Genomic DNA, 26,293 nt, shown 5'->3' on the forward strand with positions numbered 1-26,293 from the left:
TTGTCTGCTCTGTCTAATCTTAACCATTCTTCTGCTACACATCCTAGCCCTGCTGTCTACTGTAGTTCTCCACTTAGACTCTGCATCTTGTGCACACTTGATCTTCAACTCCAACTTCATGTTGTTCTGGTCTTGCTTCCATCTATATAGATAAACTCCAGGAATGGCAGCTGCATAATGGATGCTTGATAAGTGTCTGTCACTGAATGAATTTAAGAAATGTTTCAAAATAAGATTAAGGCACAAAGAACACTAAAAGAAGTATATAACTTCATGAATGGATTCTTTTAGGAACCATCACTCATTCATATGCATTTGGATATTCTGCTACATTTGTTTTAAAGAGGTCTTTCTAAAGATTTCTGAAGAAAGAAATGTATCATTTTATGCTATTTATTCAGTGCTGATTCTATAGATGATAGCCAGGTTGGTAAAAAGATAAAATTATATAATGAAACTGATATTCTTAGGTAATGCATTAACTGTATGTTTGTAGAAAACCAGACACATTATTTATTTATTTATTTAGACTCATTACTTTATAATCATACCCCCTAAATTAAATTGCTCTGCTAGGTATAAGTCAGGACTTGAATTGTATAGACCCTATTTTTGATATAGGTGCCAAGGAGTAGATAAAGGATGTTGAAGGTGTGTCCCGCTAGTATGTCTATGTTAGGGTCAAGTCAGTGTGGAATTGAAAGGGGAGATCAAATCAGAAAACCAGAAGATACTGCCCCAGAGACCTTGCAGTCTTGTTGCAGACTAGGGCAGGAAATCAGCAGATAACTGTCAAAATCCTTCATGCTAGGCTGTTTAGCACAGGCTCAGAGACTGTAGGAACTCAGCCATGAACTGGATAATATGGTCTTGACTTAGTTTTCCTTCTCATTTAACATAGTACAGCATAATCTCTTTCCTTGCCTATTCAGATGTAACTTGAGTGCAGTTGCATCTTCTCTCTGCTGTGTGATTTCTACATTATGTCTTATGAGTGCTGTTGAGCTGCAGTATCCTCCTTCATCCATAGACCTGTATAAATGAATTTACTTGTTCATGCATGTGTGCAGTCAGCACCAAAACAGATCCATAAAGAATGAAAAAATGAAGGAAACAATAGAGAATTATAAGGTGTTTTCCTGTGTGTGTGTGTGTGTTTAGTATGAAAGTATATTTCATGACATTTCTTTAGAGGTTTTAAAGATCTATATGCACCCTACTTTATCCTAATTGTACATAGACATGTGTGATACAGGTATATATGAATGTGTACTACTGTGCACTTATCAAGAGAGTTAATATACTGACATAATAATGTATCTATCCAAGCCCCAAGGAGACTGTATTTTCATGCCATTGTTTCTTGTGAAGCTGATGTGTATGTCACAGGAGCCAATCATGCAGGTTCTTGCAAAGCTCTTGCCAGGTATACATTACTTAGGACCTCTTAGAAAGATGAAATTACAAAGGAGCCATGGCAATTATAGGATATTATAGTGGCAGAAGTAAGGTAAATACTGGTCTGCTGAGCCACTTCTGAAGGGTAATCATGCAGTGTGTTGGTTTGTCAGGCACTCCTGAAGTGACCCATTATGATCAAGGTGGCCAAGTTAAACAGAGAAAGCTGTGTTTGTGCCTCCATAGAAGACAAGTCATTCTAGCCAGTTCTGATCGTGAGGCCACACTTTCTATTAATTGTGAAATTTCTTGGTTGCTTTTTTTTACCTTATTTTTTTATTCATGTATGAAATATATTCAACTGAGAGGATAAACCATAGTATATAATTGCTTTCACTGTCTGATGATTCAATCTGTTCTTGATATGTATAATCTCTGTGATGGGTGTGGGGATGGCATAAAATTCCAAGTAGCTTTTAACTTATCACTAGAAAAGATTGATTGTTCATGGACTTATTTACCACTTGATTAAGTGTGTCTTTCTAGGAAGTTAGTAAGAACTTGCCAGATAGGGTTGTACAAACTACTGTGGAGAAGACTGTTGGGTAGTAAGAAAGAGTTAGAACATGCTTTGCTCTGAAGGACTTGAAAAAGTGAATAGTTAAAACTTATTACACACAGTATAGTTTATGAATACCTATTGTTGCAGATTGAATTGTATCCTCCTCCAAAACAGGTATGTTGAAGTCCTAAGCCTCAGTACCTCAGGATGTGATCCTATTAGGAAATAGGGTCATTGAAAATGGAATTAGTCAAGGTGAGGTCACTTTGGAGGAGGATGGGTTCTTTTTTTTTAAGATTTATTTATTTATTTGAAAGACAGAGTTACAGAGAGAGGTAGAGACAGAGAGAGAGGTCTTCCATTCTCTGGTTCACCTCCCAAATGGCCGCTATAGCTGGAGCTATGCAGATCTGAAGCCAGGAGCCAGGAGCGTCTTCTGGGTCTCCCACGTGGGTGCAGGGGCCCAAGGACTTGGGCCATCTTCCACTGCTTTCCCAGGCCATATCAGAGAGCTGGATTGGAAATGGAGCAGCTGGGACTTGAACCGGTGCCCATGTCGGGTGCCATCCCTGCAGACGGCAGCTTTACCCAGGACACCACAGCACTGGCCCCAATGGATTCCTAATAACCATATGACTGGTGTCTTTATGAGAATGTGCCAAGATCAAGACAGAGATACATAGGGGGAACTTGGGAAGATAAAGGCAGACATTGAAGTTGCACAGCTGGAAGCCAAAGAATGCAAAAGACTGCTAGTAACCACTGAAAGCTGCAAGAGACAGGAAAGTCTCTTTCTGTAGAGGCTTTGGAGAGAGCATGGCCCAGGCAACACCTTGATTTCTGTCTTCTAGCCTCCAGACCTGCAGGGGAATAAATTTCTGTTGTTTCAAACCAGCTAGTTTGTGGTGCTTTCCCATTTAAGTGTTAGGAAACCAACACACCTATCGAGCAAACTCTGCATGTACAAGCATACAGAGTTTAGGAAGGACGAAAGGGCACTAAAGAGAAAGGAGGATGCCTTTTGTTTTACCACCATTATCTAGACTGCATTCTTTTACTGCCCATATCCTTGCTAGTTTTTTGGCTGTTGATGATTACCTTTTATTTTTCCCATTGTTCCAGGAAACCCCCCCCCCCCCCCCCCCCCCGACCTCACTGGGCTAAGGTGGACACCCTGTGTCTCTCACCTCATGATTCCCAATGAGCACATTGTTTTAGTCATTTGTTAGGATGTTTGCCTTCCCCCCACTACAATGAGCTTCTTTAAGAACAGGGCCCCTCTTATTGTCCTGGGATATAAATGCAATGCTGTGCACACAGTTATGCTTAGTATTTGTTGTACTAAACTGAAGGCTGTGAATTGATAAATTTAAAAAATGAATAAAAGAAGACTTTGGTGCATACAAGATGTACAATAGGTATTCAGTAAGTGAATAAATGACTAAACAAATTAACCCATCCTATTACATATGTCATTACCTCTAGTTATTATATATATATACATATATATATATATATGTGTATATATATATAATGGTAATCATTACACACTCATACACGCACACACACCACACAGGCATAAAAGCAAAAGACACCTCCACAGTCAATGAATAGCTTCCAGAGGATGAATGTTAGAGTGCTATGTTGGCAAATCAGTTGTTCCTCCTGTGGATAAGCCAAGAAATGCCTTTCAGTGTATTCTCTCGTGTATGTCTATGTGAGAGAAAATGTTGGCTCTACAGGGATTACAACCCAGAGAGTCAGATTCCTCCAAATATCAACAAATGAATTTGTATTCTTTATCTGCCAGTGTCAGAAAACTATAATGCAAGGGTTTGTGGAGATTTGAATGAGTTTATATTTTCCTCTATCTTTTACGAGTTTACTTTACATTGGAGGAAGTAGACATTGACACATGTATGGGGCTGTCCTCAAAGCCACAGTGTACAAGGTGCCAAGTCCAAGGCATATCCAATAATTGCATGGAGAGCTAGGAAAAGATACTAGACCTTAGGTCAGAGTGAAATTAAGCATTGCATCAAAAGCTTGAATTTGAAGAATGGAAAGTGTTCTTTTGTTTTGTTTTGTTTTCAAACTTTTTAAGGTAAAAACCAGGGGTGGGAAAAATGTATTCTGATAGTTTATTAATTTAAAGACTTTGTAATATATATTTTAGGCATTTTCAATTACGTTTCCAAGGATGAAAGGTGAGTCTAGAGTGAGGAGTTCGTGGCAGGTTGTGTCATATATCCCTAACTAAGGAATCTAGAGTTGATTCACTAGGTGTTAGAAGCCTCTGGATGTTTTCGATCAGATAAGGAACATAATTATAATAATTCACGTCTATTGAGTATCAGGATATGTGATAGATACCTAGCCTCCTCTGTGAGATTTAATTCTCTTTAAAAACATACAAGGTAGTTTTATTCCTCCTTTATGTAGTTGGGAAGATCACAGATCCAGTAAGTGAGAGTTTGTTTGTCTGACTCCAAAACCTCTGGCCTTTTCACTACACTAAGGAGTTTCAAAGGCATTTGGCACAGCTCAGTGGGTTCTTCAAAGAACCCTAAGGCACTCTGGGGAAACGCAGTGATTGTCATTTGGCCTAGATGAGCTGCTCTGTTCAACCAGTGAAATTTCACTTTTTGTCTGCTGTGTACAACACACCATAATGTCCGTTAAAGAAATGACCAACCAGCAAGGAAGTAGCTAGTAATCCAGCAACAGGTTCTTCTTTGGGCCCTATGATATTTGACAGTGCTGTCACTGACTTTATGAAGGTATACTGCTGTTACTATGGCCAGAAAGGCTAGCTCATAAATTGAATAGCAGACTCAAGATCCAAGAGATCCCAAAAGGCTAAAATCCTGGGCCAAATGATAAGGTTCAAAATTAACAGAGCTACAAGAGTACTTCAAAAACTTTGTGCGGAAATGGGATTAAAAGTCAAGTTTATTTTGGTAGCAAAATGAAATCCATGTATAGTTTTCCTCATAAAATGTATTTCTGTAAATTTTTTTAATAAAAGATCTCTTTTATATATTTGAAAGTCAGAGTTACAGAGAGAGAAGGAGAGACAAAGACGTCTACCATCTGCTGACTCATTCTCCAGATAGCCACAATGCTGGGGCTGAGCCAGGCTGAAACTAGTAGCCTGGACTCCATCTGGGTCTACCATGTAGGTATCAGGGGCCCAAGTACTGGGACATCTTCTGCTGCTTTCCCAGGTGCATCCAGCAGCCAGCTGGATTAGAAGTGGAGCAGCCAGGACTTACCAGCACCACATGGGATGCTGGCTGCAAAGGGTGCATCTTAACCCACTGCGCCACAATGTGTGCCCCACTGTGAACTATTTTAAGATCCTCATAAAAGTGATTTTCATGTACAGGTATGTGCAGAAAATTAATTCTGTAATTATAGGCTACAGCAGCAGTTCTGCATCATCCAGGAACATGTTAGAAATGCAATTTGGGGGCCTCAACCCTACTTTGTGAAATCAGAAATTCTGGGGAAGGGGATCGGCTAAGGAGTCCCCAGTTGTTTGTGATGCAGGCTAAGGCTAGCAACCACTAGGCTAGAAAGACAAACCTTCCATTTCCCTCCCTCCCTCCCTCCCTTTCTTTCTTTCTCTTTATTCTACCTCATTCCAAAAAGGATTTGAAGTGGAAAATCAGCCTTAACAATAGTCTGTGTATGTGAACAAAGGTTTCATTTTACAAAGAACCGACTATGGTTCTACGGTGTGATGTGACTGCTGCCAAAAGTAAAACATCTGCATTAAAAGTTGTGACCAGAACAAGGGGAACGATAGTTACTCCTCTTTCCACACTTGGCATATTCTGTATATTCTCAGTGTTCTGTTTGACCACATCAGGCATCGGTCAAAGAACTGACTTGAAGAGAGACATTGCGATGGAGGTTGTCCAGCATGGTGAGGCACCTTGGAAGGAAACAGTTGGGCCAAGCCACTTATTGTGACTGAGGCCTGAAGTGGGAAAGAAAGCATTTTTCATTTTGTTCCAGAAAGCCACAACATTGGAAAGCCTTCTTCTCTAGTAATAAGACAGCAAGATATGTCTAGGCTCTTCCTATGGGGCTTCGAATTGTACTTAAGTCCTTTAGGCCTCTTTTTCTTTAGCTATAGATTATACATGGTAAGGGCCATGATGTCTGTGCCACAGGGTTTTGTGTGTGTGTGTGTGTGTGTGTATGTGTGAAGACTAGGAAACATTTGAAACTGTTTAGGTATTTGGAAAACTATAGAGATTGTACAAATATGAGGCAGTGGTACTATTCATTGAGACTAGTTGGTGAAAATTGTGAACCCAAGAAAAAGAAGAATCCCAGCAATACCAATTGTCTGAAAGTGGGATGAGCTTTTTCATAGAGTGATGATTTCATTGTTTTGAGTGGTTTTTAGATAAAGAGATGTTAGAGAATGAATTCATTTGGGTTGGAGCAGATGGCCTCTAAGTTCCTTTCCAATGCTAGTATTTCCCCATACTAAAGTTAGTATCTTGGAGTCAAGCAGAGCAGAGAGAATCATGCTCATAGCTAGCAGAGTGAATATTTAATTCAGCATCTGTTAATCACTTCATGTAAGTCACTCCAAACACTTGAAATGTTTAAACACATGCAAATATTAAATACATTAAAAACATTAAATGCATTTAAAAACAAGATGAGTTAGCACTATTTAACCTAGTGTCAGTTTTACTCTATAGCCCTACTGTTAAATTCCCTTTCCTCTCTCTTAGGAGTCTGATTGCATTGACCCCTTGGGTTTCTTCCTGTCTAAATATGGAGAGTAACATTGAATTACCAATGCTTTCTTATAACCTTCTGTGGTGTCTCATATGAGTGTAAGAGATGTTACACTTGGTACTTAAGCCAAATCCTGACTTGAGTTACAGCATTATTTCTTTAAGACTAAGGTTTTTCCCTGGCTATAGTTTTGCATCTAGACCTCTACTTTTTTTTTTCCCCCAACTGTTGGTAAAATGAGTGACTTGTGCCTCCACCATCTACACCCTAGCTGGCTGCTTTCCAGTAGCAGAATAGTGAATGAATCCTTTTGTGTAGGGGTTTAACAATTCAGTAGAGAGCTTAGAGCCTTGCCAAAGGTGACATGTGGATATTTTACACATATTATATATAAGGTGTATGTATTAGTAAGACAATGAAATTTGCATCCAGATATCTCTGTGAGTGGTAGCTAAGTCAGAGACAACTAAATCTTGTTTTCAATACATTAGAGGTCCTCCTTTCTGCAATGGTCAGGAATGGTTATTGTATATATATTTTTTTTTGGCATAAACCACATCCACATGTGATTATGTCTGGTTTTTGGTTTCCTTGAAATACAGAAAGAAGTTTAAGGATGATTGCTGAAAATGAGTGCAGAATTCTTTCAGATTTCTATCATATTATTTCTTTAGTCTGTTTCTCTCACACCTAAATTAAAAATATGTATATATATGTATATATATACAGATATGTATATATAAACATGAAGATCATCTTTTAACCATTCCTTAATTATGCAACTCAATGACATTATGTTCACAATTTTGTGCAGTTCTCACAAATATCCATTTCTAGAAATTTGATTTATCAATCCAAACAGAAACTCAGTGCCAACTAAATAATAATTTCGCATTACCCTTTACCCCAGCCCCTACGAACCTGTATGCTACTTTCTGTCTCAATGAATTTGCCTAGAACTCCATATTCTCATGTTTATTTCACACATAAAGTAGCTCATGTAAGTGAAGGCATACAATGCTTGTCTTTTTGTGTCTGATTTATTTACTTGGCATGTTATCATCAACATTCATCCATGTTGCAGTATATGTCAGAATTTCATTCCTTTTATGGCTGAATAATATTCTGCTGTATGCTTAAGCTACCTTTTGTTTTTCCATTCATCTATTGATGGGCACTTGTTTTTTCCCACTTTTTGCCTTGGGAATAACACTGCTATTAACATTGGTATATTCTGTTTGAGTCCCTGCTTTGAGTTCTTTTGAGTATATGTCCAATAATAGAATCACTGGTTCATATGGTAATTCCACATTTTTTTTCTACTAAGGAACTGTTTTCAAAAAAATCCATATTTTTTTGGAAGCAACTTGTCTTTATAAAGACTTTCTAAAGTATCCAACTTGATTTTGCAGAGAAACAGCTCTCTTTACTTATGGCCCTATATTTTATCATTTCTAAACATTTAATTAAGTTGCGTAATTCCAATAAGCCCAAGTGTCATAAGAAGATTTAGAAACATATACAATTGATATTTCTTAAGCATGCAACTCTCAAGACCAGAAGTACTTGGAGAGATTTTCCAGCCGTGAGCCCTAGTGTGCTGTGGACAGCCAGCCAATACAGATTTCTGAACACAGAATGAATGGAGGATACTGGTTAATCAGTCAGTTAAGTGGAGGCCAGTTTGTACAACTTCAGTAGAAGCTAAATTATCTTTGCTTAAAACATATAAAGAAATTTAGAAGCAAATGACTGATGGAGATAGAAAGCAATAGCTGCATATCCATTACTGCTAACATCCATAGCAATTGAAGAAAGGAAAACAGCAAAGACTTTTAAAAAAAAATGAATATTGATTGATCTGGTCACTTTTTATATAAACTCTGGAACTTAAGAAAGAACTAATGACAAGTTGATTTCCCATGCTGCCTTCTGTTACTTTAATTGGCTTGGTGTGAAATGGGAGATAAGCATGAGAATAGGGAGGTTATATCTATTTTAAGAAGACATCTTTTGGGGCCTGTGCTGTGGCATAACAGGTAAAGCCACTGCCTGCAGTGCCGGCATCCCACGTGGACACCAGTTCAAGTCCCGGCTGCTCCACTTTCAATCCAGCTCTTTGCTGTGGCCTGGGAAAGCAGTAGAAGATGGCCCAAGTCCTTGGGCTCCTGCACCTGTGTGGGAGACTCGGAAGAAGCTCCTGGCTCCTGGCTTTGCATTGGCACAACTCTGGTCATTGTGGCCAACTGGGGAGTAAACTAGCGGGCGCAAGACCTCTCTCTCTGCCTCTCCTCTCCGCGTAATTCTGACTTTCAAATAAATAAATAAATCTTTAAAAAAAAAAAAAGAAGACACCTTTCACATTAAGATTCTGTGTTGAAATGTGATTAGAAGTTTTTCTAGACAGTTCTGAATTGAAATCAAGAAGCTGTAGGATGAATATTTTTATATAGCATCATTCATCCTTGCTAGAAACCCAAATGACTAAGGGTTTGGGAAATTGCTCCTCTAAGTATGGTCTGAAGAAACTGGGTTTATTTAACTTAGAGAGAGAAACCAAGCACATTGAGGGGGACTTAAATAGTAGTCTCCTAGAATATGAGGGATATTCGCTGTGTGATTGAAAACAGCTGTTTCCACTAAGTACTGGATAAGAAGAATGCAGTTAAGTCGAAACAAGTAGATTTAAGAACTCTTTGGACATAAGGTTTGAGACAGCAAACCCACAAGACCAAAGTCACTTCTCCATTGCAGAACTATGTAGCTAACTATCTTTTTTGAGTGGTTTAAATGTGGTGTCTTGAATCTTAAACTAGTAAACTAACAACAACAAAAAAGTAAATCAGAGGGGGAGGCAAGCATTTGGTGCAGCAGTTAAGATGATGCTTGTTACCCTCACATCCCTAATTGGAGTTTCTGGGTTCAAATCCCACCTCCACTTCCAGTCCAGCATCCTTCTTTTTTAAAAAAATATTTATGTATGTATTTATTTATTTAAAGACAGAGTTACAGAGAGGCAGAGAGAGAAAGAGAGAGAGAGAAAGTTTTCCATCCACTGGTTCATTCCCCAGAAATCTGCAGTGGCCAGGACTGAGCTGATCTGAAGCCAGGAACCAGGAGCTTTTTTCCATTTGGGATGCCAGCACAGCAGGTGGCAACTTAACCCACTATGCCACAGTGCCAGGCCCTCCAGCATCCTTCTAATGAACGCCCTGGAGTCAGGAGGCAACAGTTCACTCTTTCATCCATGGGGAAACCCAGATTGAGTTCCAGACTCTTGGCTTCAGCCTCACCAAGCGCAAGCTGTTGCAGGCATTTGAGGCATGCACATGTGGATACAAGATCTCGATCGATCACTCTCTCACTCAAATAAATAAATTTAATTTGTGATATCTAGATTTTTCATTCATGTGAGAATATGGGGTTGTCCATTGCCTAAGCCTACCAGTGCTCTGTGGTTAAGGAGACCATATCACTAAATCTAATGAGACTTCAAGGAAAAAAATCCAGAGTCTTTTTGCTTCTCTTTGGTCTCTTTTTAAAGCAAGATATTCTAGATTTGCTCCTGAGGCAATGAATTCCTATAGATTTACTAGTGAGCATTTTTTTATGTCTATTTGGCCAAGATGGTCATAGTTTTTTAAAAATAGTCTGTCTTCAGTGACACTGAATATATATGTAGATGTATGTAGATATTATACATATGTCACTGATATTTAATATTTGATAAACATCATATATAATTCATTCAATAATAGAAGCTATATTTTGCTCTAGGTAGTGCCTATAAGTGTTAGCTATTTGAAGATGAATACTATATACATGGTGCCAATAAGGAATACAGCAAATATGCAAAGCATTATGTAATAATACACTATTATAGGAGATCAGTTAGGGGAAGAATTTAAAGACAGAAAAATGAGTTCTGGGTATGTTATTAATTTATAGCCAATGAGGCAGATGGAAATGCCTGAAAACTTCTCAACCATTGTTTTTTTTTTATCATTGTTATCCTATATTAGGTTAATTATACCATTTATTCTGAATTGGATAAGTGGTGTCTTATTTGCCCAACTGGGAGTATTTTCAAGGAAAGGTTTGATTCCCAGAGGATTGCCTGCTGTTAAGCTGCAGTTTTAAAGTTATAGCTTAATGTGAGCATTAACTGTGCCTACATTCCGCCATGTTTTATTTCATCTTATACCAACATTTACTATAATCTTATTTAAAATCTTTTTCCTCTATCATTGAATATTTTTCTGCCATCTGGAAAGGGATACAGATGAGTTATGATCCCACTTTGACTCCCACAACTTTTTTTGCCTTCAAAAATCCAGCACTGAAATGAGAAAATGACACTGCATTGCTTTGAATCCTCTCTTCACAGGTGTTCACTGTGAAATATCAGGAAAGTTCCTTAACCTCTCTGAGATTCTGTTTTTTTAATCTACCCTATAGGAATATTTCTCAAAATAAATTAAAGAACGTAATGTGTGCCAAGCCCAGAGTGCCCAGCCTTCACATAATGTTTATTTGCTTCCTGTATTTTACAGAGAGTGTCTCCTGCCTATGATAGAATCATAATTACCTCTAGATTCTCTTTATTTAGTGGAGCATTTATTGGGCCATAGGGGCATATCTGCAGACCAAAGTTTGTCTACAATTCATGAGGGTACCCAAAAGTCCAGTTAAATGAACTTCTTTCTTTTTGTATACTGGTCAATCCAGAAAATGGTCTACTATTATCCCAAACATTCCAAGAAGCATTTTGTTGCCAATTTATCTGAAACATATCATGTACATATGTGAAAGAAGAGTACATTTTAAAATCAATGGGAAGATTTTGCAATTTCATTTTGTAAAACTTAAAGAGGAGTTAATAAATCTTCAAGGTAATCAAGTAGTCATTTGATAGTCAGCAACTCAATTGAATGCTATGCTTTGAAATAATATCAAATTGAAGACATGATTGCTGAACTGGAGAATCTTATGAACTTGTCTGAGCAACCAAATTCATGCATATGAAGTGTCCACAGAACAGTTAGACTGAATATCAGGAGGGGTATCCTAAAACGGCAGGGCTCAAGCCCCTAGGAACTGAGGAATGCCAGGATACCCTGTTTAGATAGGGATTTACTACAGCTCAGAGAGACTTAGGACCACGTTTAGTTCACAAAGCATTTTTTTTTCAAGATAGGATTGTTAAAAACCACTTAAAATGTTCACTTCCTATAGGAACCTAAGAACGTACTGCAGTTTCTGTTTACATTTTTGAAATAAATGCATCTACTGAAGTCTCAGGTGTTGAGGCTGACTTGCTTGCAGACTCTCATCTACAATCTGTGCCAGAATACTGCTGCCCAAATTCATTCTTAGCCTGCAGGATGTGGAATATCTTTATAAATCATAACAGGTCGTGTTGAGAGTAAAAATCCCAGCTAGAGACTAACCTCAAAAACTAAGGCATGACACACATTTTAATGGCAGTGGATTTAGGAACCGAGGTTAGGACCTTTTTCTATTAGAAGGAGATTTATAATTCTAGGCCTTTGGGGGTGAACTTGGGTCCTCTGAACTGGACCTCTACCCTTTTTCCTCTCTGCACCCCAGTTCCTCAAATTAAAGAAGTAGGGAAACAGAACAACAAAACCATAAAATTAATAGCATAGAATTTATTGCTGAAATCTTGCAAAGCTTATGTCAGCAAAGTAAAATACTTACTGTCACTTTCTTTTAGACACTTGGCTTTATGGTTCCTTTCACCTTTATCATAACATGCAGCTGATTTAGTAGCTCAGTATTTCATGGCAGTGGCCTGATGCTGTGTTTTTATGCATGTGGCCATGCCATTGAGATGACAATACATGGATATTCAAGAGTGGAACTAAGTTTAGATAATGAATTGGGATAACGTTAATGGTTTTGATTTAGTCTTGCTGTCAGTGTGCCAACTGAGCTTTTTATCTTTCTCTTTACCCCATAGATTCTCAAATCCAAGGATTTAACGTCTCCAACTCAGCGCTACATTGACAGCAAAGTCGTGAAAACAAGAGCAGAAGGCGAATGGCTCTCCTTCGATGTAACTGATGCTGTTCATGAATGGCTTCACCATAAAGGTCACAAACCATCCTCTTTTTTTTCTCCCTAGAAGTTCGGTAGCCTTAAGTTACTGTAAATTGATTGCAGATTTAAGGTTGTAGACACACGTACAAATAACCTCCTTGACTTAATGTTTTCCAGACAGGAATCTGGGATTCAAAATAAGTTTACATTGTCCCTGCTGCACCTTTGTACCTTCTAATAATTACATCATCCCGAATAAAAGTGAAGAACTAGAAGCAAGGTTTGCAGGTAACTGAAACTTGGTCACATGAGAAAGGGGTGGTAAAGGTCTATGTTGATAACCTCATGGGGGATAAAATCAGTTTGCACATGAAATGGGAGTGTTTGATAAGATCTGGGCTGTTTCATTCACCTGGGTATTTCATTCATATGGTTGGAGAAAGATAGGTAAAGATAGAGAAAAGATTGCAAAAAAAAAAGAGATTGTTTCCCAGTTTATGCTGCTCAGTGCTCAGTGATGACCTGTTCAATATTAACTCACTGACTCATTAACCCTCCAAACTACTAAATTGCCAGTTAAGCACTTTATTTTTATTTAAGAAAACCAACTTTCCATTTCTACTGATATTATAGAAGATAACATGCATCTGAGGAAATCCATCGATAACTCCTCAAACCAAATTTCAGGAACTCACAACTGTATTCCACCGAAGAAAAGAGATCCTTTGTGCCACAGCTTCTATAACTAACCTTCCATACATGTTTCCTAGCTTTCAGTCAATATTTCCAATTGCTTCCTTATCAGACTTTAATAATTGTCTGTAAATACATAACAAGGTTTCAGTTTTCCACATGCTCATCTTTATGTGAGTTATCCAAAAACTGGGAAAAATGAGAACAAGCCTAGGGTTTGAGCCACTTCATGTATTGGATAGTGAGTCATTGGGTACTAAGAGGTTAGAGGGAAGGCTGTACTCATGTGCTGGTGCCCCATTAGCCTACACTGCCAGGTGAGGGAGCTGATTTCAGTTCCCTGCCAACATCACCCAAGACTTGCATTCACGTTAAGAAGGCTACAGTGGCCCTTGCTCATGGAAAAATACTCCCAGAGGTCTAGAGATTTATTTCAGTGTCTAACCTAGTCATGATTCTCCAGAGTGCAGAGATTAAATGCTTTAACTGGCAGTCTCTTGAGCATGCTTTGGGGAGCTCAAGTTTCTAAATCTCAGATGGAATCAGCAAAGTGTTGAGGATGCCATAAAATAAATGAAAAAGCCCTTTCTTCACAGCTTCCCAAAATAGCATTAGCTAAGGGTGACTTCTGTTTCGCTTGAACTTAATTCACTGCAATTTAGCTAAGCCTTGGTTTATGTTCATTAGGAAAGTCTTTTGAGTGTAGTGGTCTCAGGAAGAATGTGAACCAGTGGGTGACAAGGCACAGTCTATGGCTGTGTGTGCAGTTGTCAAGGGTTTGAACACAGCCTAAACTGAGGACTGACTAAAATAAACGGCCTAGATTGCCCTTGGACCATAGGTCAAAGCCTTCTTCTGTAGTGACTTTCAAAACCAACAGCCCTGCCTTTGACACTGAGCTGCTTTCAGACAGGAGCCCCTTTTAGAAGTAAGTATCACCTGTGATAGTCTTGTTGCATCATATCTGTTTCCATGGGGAACGACTATAGCCAGCTGATGTTGCCATGGTGGTCATCACTTCTATTTGTGATAATATACAAATAAAAAATATATAAAATAGTTGACTATATTTGATGAAGGTAAAGCTAAATGTTTATTACCCAAATGCATTTTTTCAAGGTATTGATGGCACCTCCACATATACCAGTGGTGATCAGAAAACTATAAAGTCCACTAGGAAAAAAAACAGTGGAAAGACCCCACATCTCCTGCTAATGTTATTGCCCTCCTACAGACTTGAGTCACAACAGTCCAACCGGCGGAAGAAGCGTGCATTGGATGCAGCCTATTGTTTTAGGTAAAGGAAATAAAAATCAAACCAAGTAATTGCACCTGTTAACTCTTCCATTGCCTTTTCTCCTCCTACATTTTGACCCGAACTGAACTCACTGTTTAAGGCCAAGTATCTTCCATTATAGTTCTTGTATCTCCAAACATCATTCTTCACAGAGGCTTGAAGTGGTTATTTTTGTGTTGTTTTCATCAGTCCTCTAGCTATGTATGAAGTGCAAAGGTAGAAAGCTAGCCCTGAAATGTTTTCCCTAAATTCCTCTGAAGTGTTTTGTTGCTAATGAAGAAAATGAGCTCTCTTATCCCCAAGGCACCTACAAGTTCAACTGAGATGTGCGGTTGTGCCTCTGTAGTTAGGAAAGACCCACCACCCGTGTGAAGCCTTCTCCCTTCCTGCCCAGTGCCTTCGGCCGTGCCTCTTTCACAGGAACAGTAGTCAATGGAAGAGCACTATTTTTCATACCATATCTACAGAATATGAGAGAAGTGAGGGAAAAAGGCAAGAATTTATTTCTCATTCCCACAGGAATTTGTGGAGTGACTGTGTGACTGTTCTATGGCTTCTTATCAAATGTAGTAAAAGTTGTCTCTTTATCTGGGGAGTTACGGACTATGCAGGGTCCTCACTGTTGAAGTTCCACATGTATCAGAAGTCATGAGTAAAGTGACATTTTTGGTTATGGAGCCAGTTGTTGCACTCAGAAAGACTCCATGTTTCTTGATTTCTGATTTCTTCCCAGATCCAGGAACGTGTGATGAAATAAGGAATCCATTCTTTTCCAGTAAAACACTTCAATTAATTTTTTACTTTTTATTGCATATATCAACATTTTACAGAAAAAAAGATAAAGAACTCTTCAGTGTTAAATTGCAATTGCATGAATTCTGATTCTTTTCAATAGGGAGAACTATGGTTTTTACTATAAATATATACATATAATCAGAAAACATGATAATTTATGTCCTAATGAAAATTTTGAGTCTCATTTAAAGTTTTTTTGCATACAAATTTACCTATTTCAAATATTATTTGATGGTTATGTAGCAGTTTACGATAGAAATAGTAATACACAAAATTATCCATTTCTCAGTTCATAGGCTTAAAAGAAAAAAATGCATGCATGTAATTGCTATAAACAGCTTTGTACAAGCAGCTTTTTGTTTTCTTTTAAGTATTTTCTTAGGCATACTCTGCTCAAAGTGAATTAGTATGTCAGAATCAAGGACTAGTATTTGATATTGTGGTTAAGATGCTCACATTCCCTGTCAGAGAGGCTGGATTCAATCCCAGATCTAGCTCCTGACTCCAGCTTCCTCCTAACGTGTACTCTGGGAATACCACCGGGAGGCAGCAGTGATGCCTCACATAATTGGATTTCTGCCACCTATTTGGAAGACCTGGACTGAGTTGCCAGCTCCTAGTTTCTAGCCCAGCCAGTTATGGGCATCTAGGAAATGACCCAGCAGATGGGAGCTCTGTCTCTCTCCCTCTAAAGTAAATTTTAAAAAAACTTCAAAAAATCCATTATAGAGCTCTTGCTATTGTCTTCTCAATGCTTTTTTTAATAGTTCTTTATAAGGATACATGCAAATTCGTTTTAGGCTTACATAATGACATGAACTAGATTAAAGTTGTTGCAACTTGCATTTCAATATAAATCCAAATTCCATTATAAGAATTTTTATCTTTATTTTCTCATTTGTAACCTAACGGATCTATCTTGAAAAATAGCTGTTCCCAATCATTCATTTCCTGTTTGAAAGGGCAGTAGAGGCTGGATGGCAAAACTGCCCAGTATTGGTTGGAAAGGGCGTGGAACCTCCCAGCCACTTCTTTACTTAAGTCTGGTCCTTTGAGAGTTAAGGTTTTCTAGGTCAAAGACAAGGGAGTCAGGATGTAGAACTCCTAAGGGAAAGTAGTCCAGCAAATCACAATACCACATCATGAAAGTCACTTGAGATTACAATATAACCATTAAAACTTGGCCCATGTTAATTTCCCATTAAATGTTTTTCAAATAAATGAATGAGTTGGTTTTTTTTTTTTTTTTTTTTTTTTTTTTTTTTTTTTTTTTGGTTTGGGGTGAGGCACAGGCCTGCGGTGTTGGAAATCAGTTTTAACATCTTCATTGCTCTTTCTTTTAACAGAAATGTGCAGGATAATTGTTGCCTGCGTCCACTCTACATTGATTTCAAGAGGGATCTTGGGTGGAAATGGATACATGAACCTAAAGGGTATAATGCCAACTTCTGTGCTGGGGCATGCCCATATTTATGGAGTTCAGACACTCAGCACAGTAGGGTAAGTGCTTGTCTAACTCATCTCTTTTGTAGTTGGGGTACCAATGTAAATCTGCTGATAATATTTCTAAATGAATTGTAGTTAACCTGATGCCCTTTCCCATTTCACAAACTTATGGGTATTAGATAAATCCTTCTATTTCTTTTCTTTTTTTTTTTTTTTTTTTTGACAGGCAGAGTGGATAGTGAGAGAGAGAGAGAGAGAGAGAGAGAGAGAATGGTCTTCCTTTTTGCCGTTGGTTCACCCTCCAATGGCCGCTGCGGCCGGCGCATCTCGCTGATCCGAAGCCAGGAGCCAGGTGCTTCTCCTGGTCTCCCATGCGGGTGCAGGGCCCAAGGACTTGGGCCATCCTCCACTGCCTTCCCGGGCCATAGCAGAGAGCTGGCCTGGAAGAGGGGCAACCGAGATAGAATCCGGTGCCCCAACCGGGACTAGAACCCGGTGTGCCAGTGCCGCAAGGTGGAGGATTAGCCTGTTAAGCTATGGTGCCGGCCAATCCTTCTATTTCTTAAAAAGTGTTTTTCTGTTTATTTTTATCTACTTGAAAGGCAGAATGACAAAAAGATTGAGAGAATGAGAGAGAGAGAGAGAGAGAAAGAGAGAGAGATCTTCTATCCACATGTTCATTCCCCAAATGCCCACAACAGCCAAAGGGTGGGTCAGATCAAAGCCAGGAGCCTGGAACTCCGTCCACATGGGTGACGGGCCCAGGCATTTGAGCCATCATCTGCTGCCTCTCTGGATGCATTTGCATGATGCTGGATCAGAAACAGATTACCCAGGATTCAAACCAGCTCTCTAATATGAGATGCAAGCATCCCAGACAATGGCTTAACCTGCTGCACCACAGCATCTGCTCCACAAATCCTTTGTAGATGAAGAGGAAGAATATAGGCGGTGGATTAAATAAAAAAGTAATGCTAATCAGTTTCAAACTGGTCTCATTTTCCTAACTGGTTTAGGACCAACTATAAGAAAATTTTTTTGAATTGTATGCTTGCTTTATATTCTTACCAGCTATAAGCCTAAATAGGTAGTCAAAAACAATTGTGAATCCATCTACCACATAGTGTCACATATAGCTAAGGTCAGGAGGGAAGGGATCTAGGTTTCCATCAACAGGAAGATTGATCACTTCCATCTAGGACTGTCATATGGGAATGAACACTGAGTTCTCAGTAGATGCTTTGGCATAGAGATTTGCTTGTGTATGACAATTAGAAAGTCATTTAACCTACTTTAACCTCAATTTCTTATTAGTAAAAAGAAATGTCTTTACATTAAAAATAATCTTTAAAATAATAATGCTAAATTCAAGAGTGGATGTGAAATACTGAAAGATGATACATGTGAAAATGATTTGAAAATCAATTTCCTCTGGGCTGAGCTGCTGGCTTCAGCCTGGTCTATCCTTGGCCACTGCAGGCATTTGGAAGTGAACCAGAAAACAAGAGCTCGCCCGCTCTCTCTCTCTCTCTCTCCCTAAATAAATAAATAATTTTTTAAAAAGAAACAGTGTATCTGTTTTTTTAGATACTTCCCAAGGTAAATGAGACTCTGAATATTTTGTCAAGTTTCTTCACTGAAGAGAGAGGGATAATTCAGAAGGCAAGTCCTAAAATGCTACAGGTTCCCAGTCCAGATTAGTGAAGACTTTCTGTGCAATAATATTTGTCTGTATATTGCTTCTTTGTGGCTCATAATGTAGGATTTTAGAGATAGGAAGGACACCATATGTTACCCTATACAAACCACTGATTTTTCTAAAGAAATTGGATTCTAGATCAGGTCCATGGCTTGCTCAAGAACAAAAAGAAAATCACTAACAATCAAACAAAATAAATAACAAAGACTTGTAATGCAGAATTTCTTGGTTTATCATTAGACTTCCATGGGCTCTGCCTTACTAAATGTAATCCCTGAAATGTCGCTCCATGTTGGGGTTTCTATTCTGCTCTTTATGCCTCTGTAAATCTCCCTATTAAACAGGCATTAGAAAAATTGCCTTCACTGCAGGGTAGGAAAATGAATCAGCTGCCAAGAAGATTGCAGAATGCATTCAGCTGAATGCAAGAGTTTGGGGGTGATCAATTATTTTAGACAATCTGTATTACAAAAACTCCTCTTTAGTTCCTATGAAAAATCATGTGTTGGTGGAATAAGAAGTGTATTTATTTATAAATGCCTGCATATGAGAGGATTGAAATTGACAAATATGGCTCCCCATTTTTCAGCTGTTTTCCCAACTCCCCTGTAGGCTTTGGCACTCCAGGGTGACCACGTGCTTGACCATGTGAGGGAAGCTTGCTCATGCCTGTCCCTTTGTCTGAGCTCTGGCCAGGCTGCTGCATCTGGGCTGCAGCAGCAGTAGCTGTAATGTGGGCAAGGCCCCGTTGCCAAGTAGAAACATAATTCTCCTCCCTGATACACAGAGGGAGTGTGTGAAGGCTGAGACCATGCTTGTTTTTCAAGGAGAGAGGAAGAATAACTGTCATGGTCACAAATATGTGGTTTGGACAGTTACCCAAGAAGCCAGAGGTAGCTTAATAAAGTAGTCAGTGTTGCTGTGCTGAACAGATCTTCTGTCTTAAGCTGAAAAAATTGCAGTGAATCTCGAGGAAAAGGTCACTTGCTATTTGACTAACACATTAATGGCATCCTTGGAAATGTCCCTGTATCATCAGTGGGGAACCTACATACTTCCATTAGTGAAAATCGCACACCTCTTTGACATAGAATGGGGTTAGAGGTACCATAGTATTCTCTATTCAGTTATATGACTGCTATCCACTCCTTCCATTCTGCCACCACCATTTACCATATGGAAGGTAAATGGAGGGTTGTTTGTTATTATTGTTTTGAGAAAAATTTAAGAAAGTGAATAATTAAGACTATACATTGCTTTTATTAAGGGCCATTGCCGTGGCTTAATAGGCTAATCCTCCGCCTTGCGGCGCCGGCACACCAGGTTCAGGTTCAGAATCGGTCGGGGCACCGATTCTGTCCCGGTTGCCCCTCTTCCAGGCCAGCTCTCTGCTGTGGCCAGGGAGTACAGTGGAGGATGGCCCAAGTGCTTGGGCCCTGCACCTGCATGGGAGACCAGGATAAGCACCTGGCTCCTGCCTTCGGATCAGCGCGATGCGCCAGCCATGGCGGCCATTGGAGGGTGAACCAGCGGCAAAAAGGAAGACCCTTCTCTCTCTCTCTCACTGTCCATTCTGCCTGTCAAAAAAAAAAAAAAAAAAAAAAAAAAAAAAAAAGGGCCATTGGTGTGGTGTAGTGGGTAAAACTGCCACCTGCTGTGCCAGCATCCTATATGGGTGCTGGTTCGAGTCCTGGCTGCTCCACTTCGATCCAGCTCTCTGCTGTGGCCTGGGAAAGCAATAGAAAATGGCCCCAGTCGTAGGACCCTGCACCTATGTGGGAGACCTAGAAGAAGCTCCTGGCTCCTGACTTTGGATTGGCTGAGCTCCACCCATTGTGGCCATCTGGGGAGTGAACCAGTGAATGGAAGACCTTTCTCTGTCTCTACCTCTGCTTCTGCCTCTTTGTAACTCTGCCTTTCAAATCAATAAATAAATCTTTTTAAAAATAAGACTACACGTTGCTTAAAAAAACCAAAGGATGTATTTATTTATTTGAAAGGCAGAGTTACAGAGAGAGAAAGGCAGAGAGAGAGAAATCTTCCATCCACAATGGCCAGGGCTGGACCAGGCTGAAGCCAGAGCCAAGAGCTTCATCCAGGTCTCCCATGTGGACGCAGGGGCCCAAGCACTTGGGCCATCTTCCACTGCCTTTCCAGGCACACTAGCAGGGAGCTGAGTGGGAAGTGGAGCAACTAGAACCCGAACCCATACCCGTATTGAATGCTGATGCTGCAGGCAGTGGCTTAGCCTGCTGTGCCACAGTGCTGGCCCCAACTATACATTGCTTTTATGTCATTTTTAACCTGACTATACTTATCAAGCAATGGTAAATTAAAAGGCTTTTATTTATTTATATTTTTACTGATAATTTAAGTGAAATTAAATTGACCTGAGAAGACATTTTTCATAGAAATATTTTACATTTTATATAGGTTTCTTTTTCTATGCCCAATGATAGAGCTTTAATGAAACCTTTTCTACTTCTTTTTGTTTTTGCTTATAGTTTTACTATGCATTTATTTTTAAAGAAAAGGAAAAAACAAGCCAAGTACAAGTTATCTAGGCAAATAAGCTTGAGTCTTTGTCACGTCTGACATAATCTTTATGTAAATTTTTTAATTAAAGCTATTTCTGTATGCCTTGTGCTGGTGACTTGATGAGCTGCCATGTATTTGTGGCATAAACCTTTCATAAACCACAGTTCAAATTATTAAGCAAATGTTTACCTCTTAATATAGGGACAAAACCTGAGCAACCACTGTTCTATGCATGTTAATATTCTTATTTTTAAAGCCATATTTCTTAAAACTCATACTGGCCTCAAGAAGAATGATGCTGATTTTGTTATTTTCTGTCATATTTATTATAGAGCAAAAGGATTTACAAGAATGAAATAGCTTAAACATATTTATAGTGTCTGTGTAAAACAGTTATATTTAGTTCATGGATTAATTACTTACCATGTCATCTCTTTGCTTATAATACATCTAATGCAAATACATATATATATATATGTATATATATATATACATATATATATATATCTCCTTGGGGGTAAAGATCCATAGTTCTAGAATATTCTCAGCCATCTGATTCTGTTACACAACAATATTAGGTTGGAAATAAGACAATTTAAATTTTAAATGCTTATTTTTTCTAACCTACCTCCCAAGGACTCCACTGTAAAAACTAAATACTAGAAATCCTATGTCTTAATAGATTATTTCCATTATATCAGCCTACTACTGAACTTTATTTTCCATATTTTAAAAAAGGAGACAAAAATACACGTGCTGCCTCTTATAGGTGTGATATATAACTTTAATGTGATTATTTTGGAAATGTTATATAACCCATCAAACAAACATATACTGCTGGCCACTTTTTATGGAGCTTCCTCAAATTTTCAGAAACAGTAGTGGAAACTTTATATACATGTTACTTGTTTTAATGGTCAACACAACCCTGCACTGTTGTTACATACAACAAATAAATGAGTTAATTGAAGGGCAAAAAAGGATGGGTGATTTGCTAAGGACAAATAGCCAGAAAGGCACAGAGGTAGGATTCAACCAATAGTATTTACAAATAGAAGCTTTGCTTTTTTCTTTCTGCTCAGAGCTAGCACGATTGCATTACTTAAATGTCCTTAAGAATAGTGGATGAAATTAAGACAACTCAGGGTGTGACTCACTGAATAAACTGCTCTGACAAAGAATTAACATCTTGATAGAAATCTGTATGTAGATTTTAGAATTCCTAGGTTTCATACATGGTTTTGATAGATTTTATGAATCAAGTATGAGGTGAAAAGTGAAAAATAAGTGTTTCAGATGCAAGAATGTGGTATGCTATCCCAACCAAGCTTATATTTTTAAGTTTCATTGTATTCATATTGTCAAACATACAAACAAATCACAAATGACATGAAATAAGAAAGATATAAAGATTTCTTTTGCTTTTGGAAAATAGCTGAGAAAAAGCAGAAAGTTATTTTTAGAAATAAAATTTTTTTCATAGTAGCTAATATGTCCATCTTAGGCATTTAGAAACATTTATATTTGTAAACTTAATACAGCCATAGGAAAAATTGACTCCGAATCATATCACAATTGAAGCAGTGCTGCTTTGCTGAACAATCATTCATTCCCATGATTAAAACCTATTGTTTGGCCGGCGCCGTGGCTTAACAGGCTAATCCTCCGCCTTGTGGCGTTGGCACACTGGGTTCTAGTCCTGGTTGGGGCGCCGGATTCTGTCCCGGTTGCCCCTCTTCCAGGCCAGCTCTCTGCTGTGGCCCGGGAAGGCAGTGGAGGATGGCCCAAATACTTGGGCCCTGCACCCACATGGGAGACCAGGAGAAGCACCTGGCTCCTGGCTTCGGATCAGCGAGATGCGCTGGCCGTAGTGGCCATTGGAGGGTGAACCAGCGGCAAAAAGGAAGACCTTTCTCTCCGTCTCTCTCTCTCACTATCTACTCTGCCTGTCAAAAAAAAAAAAAAAAGTGTCTGTTTAAAAAAAAACACCATGGTGCTGAATCCTAAGTCAACATTTTGTTCTTCTCATCCATTCATTTCTTCACCTACTATATGAATTTCATTTTGTCCAGAGAAAACTTATCATAACGTTTCAAAGTGAAAATAAAGTCTGTAGAGTCGCTGACATCAAGGGAACTCTTAATCTAGATGGGAATTGGGAATATATACTCATGAAACAATTTCATTTACAACAAAGTGTAAAAACAAGGTCAAACACTGAAGATCTGGGGAGTATGTGCAGCAAAGCAGCAATCAAGGGTAAAAACTTACTGGAAAAACTGGGACAATCTGTTGATGGACGATTTTATGCAATCTGATTTTGGTAGAATCAGTTGTAGAAAATGTATGAGAAAGGGGTTCTGGGGTTGGGCATTGTGGCACAGCAGGTGAAGTTGCATCTCAGGGCACTCACATTCCATATTGGAATGCCTGGAATCCAATCCTGCCTCTGCTTCCAATCCAGCTCCCAGCAAATGTGCACCCTTGGGAGGCAGCAAATGGTGTACTTGGGTCCCTATCATCCACATGGTAGGCTCAAATGTAATTCCTGGCTCCTGGTTTCAGCCTGGCCCTGCCTGAACTGTTGTGGGTATTTTCATTTAGGTAGTAAACCAGCAGGTGGAAGATGGATCTCTTCTCCCCACCCCCAACCCCACCTCATTTCAAATAGATAAACTTTAAAAAGAAAAAGACAAAAATTTTCTGTAGGAAAAAAGTAACTTTGGTGATTGCTATGAACATGTACCAATCTATCTGTAACTAAGAATAAAGGAAAGTATAAACCCCAAATAGTTTAAATTGCCAACACAGTGCTGTACTGGTGGAATAACAATATGAAATGGTTGTTTAAAAAATTAATTGCCTTTGTGTTTTTGTCTTTCCCTGTGCTGTCTCTCTTCTCTCCTGTGTCCTTTCAGGTCCTCAGCTTATATAACACCATAAATCCAGAAGCATCCGCTTCTCCTTGCTGTGTGTCCCAGGATTTAGAACCCCTAACAATTCTCTACTATATTGGCAAAACACCCAAGATTGAACAGCTTTCTAACATGATCGTAAAGTCCTGCAAATGCAGCTAAAATTCTTGGAAAAGTGGCAAGACGAAAATCATGATGATGATGATAATGATGGTGACGACGACGACTATGACAATAATGATGTTTGTAACAAGAAAACATAAGAGCCTTAGTTCATCAGTGTTAAAAATTTTTGAAAAAGCGGTACTAATTCAAACACTTTGGAAGTTTGTGTTCTGTTTGTTAAAAGTACCACCTGAAACAAAGAAAGTTGAAGGCCTTATTCTACATTTCACGTACTTTGTAAGTGAGAGAGACAAGAAGCAAAATCTTTTTTTTTTAAGAAAAAATAAACACTGGAAGAATTTGTTAGTGTTAATTATGTGAAAGAAAAAAAAAAAAAACAGGAAATCCCGTTAAGTGGAGTTGCTGTACGTACCGTTCCTATCCCATGCCTCACTTGATTTTTCTGTATTGCTATGCAATAGGCACCCTTCCCATTCTTACTCTTAGAGTTAACAGTGAGTTATTTATTGTGTGTTACTATATAATGAAGATTTCATTGCCCTTGGAAAATAAAACAGGTGTATAAAGTGGAGACCAAATACTTTGCCAGAAACTCATGGATGGCTTAAGGAACTTGAACTTAAACGAGCCAGAAAAAAAAAAAAAAAAAAAAGAGGTCATATTAATGGGATGAAAACTCAAGTGAGTTATTACATGTATGGCTGAGCAAGTCTACATTAAGATAAAGACCCTGAAAACACATGCAATATACCAACTGCCCGAGGAAGCTTCTTATAAGGTTAAATCACTAAAAAAGCCTGCTAATAAAGGAAACTTTCAATCAGGATAAATCTGTAGGATTTCTTTTCTTTTTAATTGTAAATGGTTCTTTGTTGGTTTAGTAAACCAGTGAAATGTTGAAATGTTTTGCCATGATGTACTGGTCAAGCTTCAGACCTTAAAGTATTGCTGTGTAGCTATGCTATAGGTTTTTTCTTTTATCCATTTTTTTTGGGGGGGGGGGGATATATGTAACCATACCTGTATTATTAAAATAGATGGGTATAGAAGCCAGCATAATTGAAAACACATCTGCAGATCTCTTTTGCAAACTATTAAATCAAAACGTTAAATACTTTCTGTGTAATGTGTAAATTTTTTTACCATACTTTTTATATTCTGTAATAATGTCAACTATGATTTGGATTGGACTTAAATTTGGGCTCTTTTTAATGATCACTCACAATTGTATGTTTCCTTTAGCTGGCCAGTACTTTTGAGTAAAGCCCCTATATTTTTACTTGCACTACAAATACATTTCTTATACTGTTTGCGCTACTTGTGCTTTGTGTATTGTCCATTATTATGACATATGCTACCTGGGTCGGGTCTACTCTATTTTTTTTTTCCTTTTACAGAGGACGGATTTGAGTTCAATGGGCTTTCTTTACCTTCTGAGCATTATTACTAATCAAATCAGGCATTAAAAGCATCTTTATTAGGAAAATGGGGAGTTTTATAGATGCAAAAATAATTAAGGAAAAATGTAGTAAATTTAGCAAGGATTTAAGGACCTGACTGAAACTCAGAATCTTGGTGACAGAGTTAAAAAAGATTTCTCTAATTTGGTCACTCATCATTTTCATAGATTTCTGTTGTTTTTAAAAAACAAACAACTTACTGGAAACATATTTTCCTCTAACCAGGTTTTAGCATTCAGGGGGAAATTGAAAGATAGACCTTTTAGTTGATTTTTTTTTTCAAAGAAGGGGAAAAAGCCCAGGTCAGCATAAGTCATTTTATTTATTTCACTGAAATTAAGATTTTTACAGATGTTCTTTGAAGGTTGAAAAGGCACAGGCTAAATTCTCCCAGGATCAAAAGATTCTTTCTTTCCTCTGAGTAAGAGTTATCTGTATCTGAGGCTAGAATTTACCTTGCTTTTATAAACAACTCACCACATCATTGCAGAGGAGATATCCCTGTATCATGGTTTTGTATGATCTGTTTATCATTTG

At 38.4% G+C, this 26,293-nt stretch overlaps 1 protein-coding gene across 3 annotated transcripts in view; it reads left to right on the forward strand.

The window, feature by feature from the left end:
• The window catches only part of TGFB2 (transforming growth factor beta 2), an 89,887-nt gene extending 65,278 nt beyond the window's left edge, over positions 1-24,609 (forward strand). For 2 of the 3 annotated variants that reach the window (XM_062210354.1, XM_062210355.1), the window contains 5 exons: positions 12,708-12,840; positions 12,965-13,075; positions 14,600-14,777; positions 16,919-17,072; positions 24,174-24,609. In XM_062210354.1, the coding sequence (XP_062066338.1) occupies positions 12,708-12,840; positions 12,965-13,075; positions 14,600-14,777; positions 16,919-17,072; positions 24,174-24,332 (735 nt within the window). In that variant the 3' untranslated portion in view covers positions 24,333-24,609. The remainder of the gene's footprint in view (positions 1-12,707; positions 12,841-12,964; positions 13,076-14,599; positions 14,778-16,918; positions 17,073-24,173) is intronic. The other variant, XM_062210356.1, reaches the window with a different exon arrangement.
• Positions 24,610-26,293: the final 1,684 nt, after the last annotated feature.

This window comes from Lepus europaeus, chromosome 14 (assembly GCF_033115175.1).
Source record: "Lepus europaeus isolate LE1 chromosome 14, mLepTim1.pri, whole genome shotgun sequence".
In the NCBI taxonomy this organism is placed as follows: domain Eukaryota; kingdom Metazoa; phylum Chordata; class Mammalia; order Lagomorpha; family Leporidae; genus Lepus; species Lepus europaeus.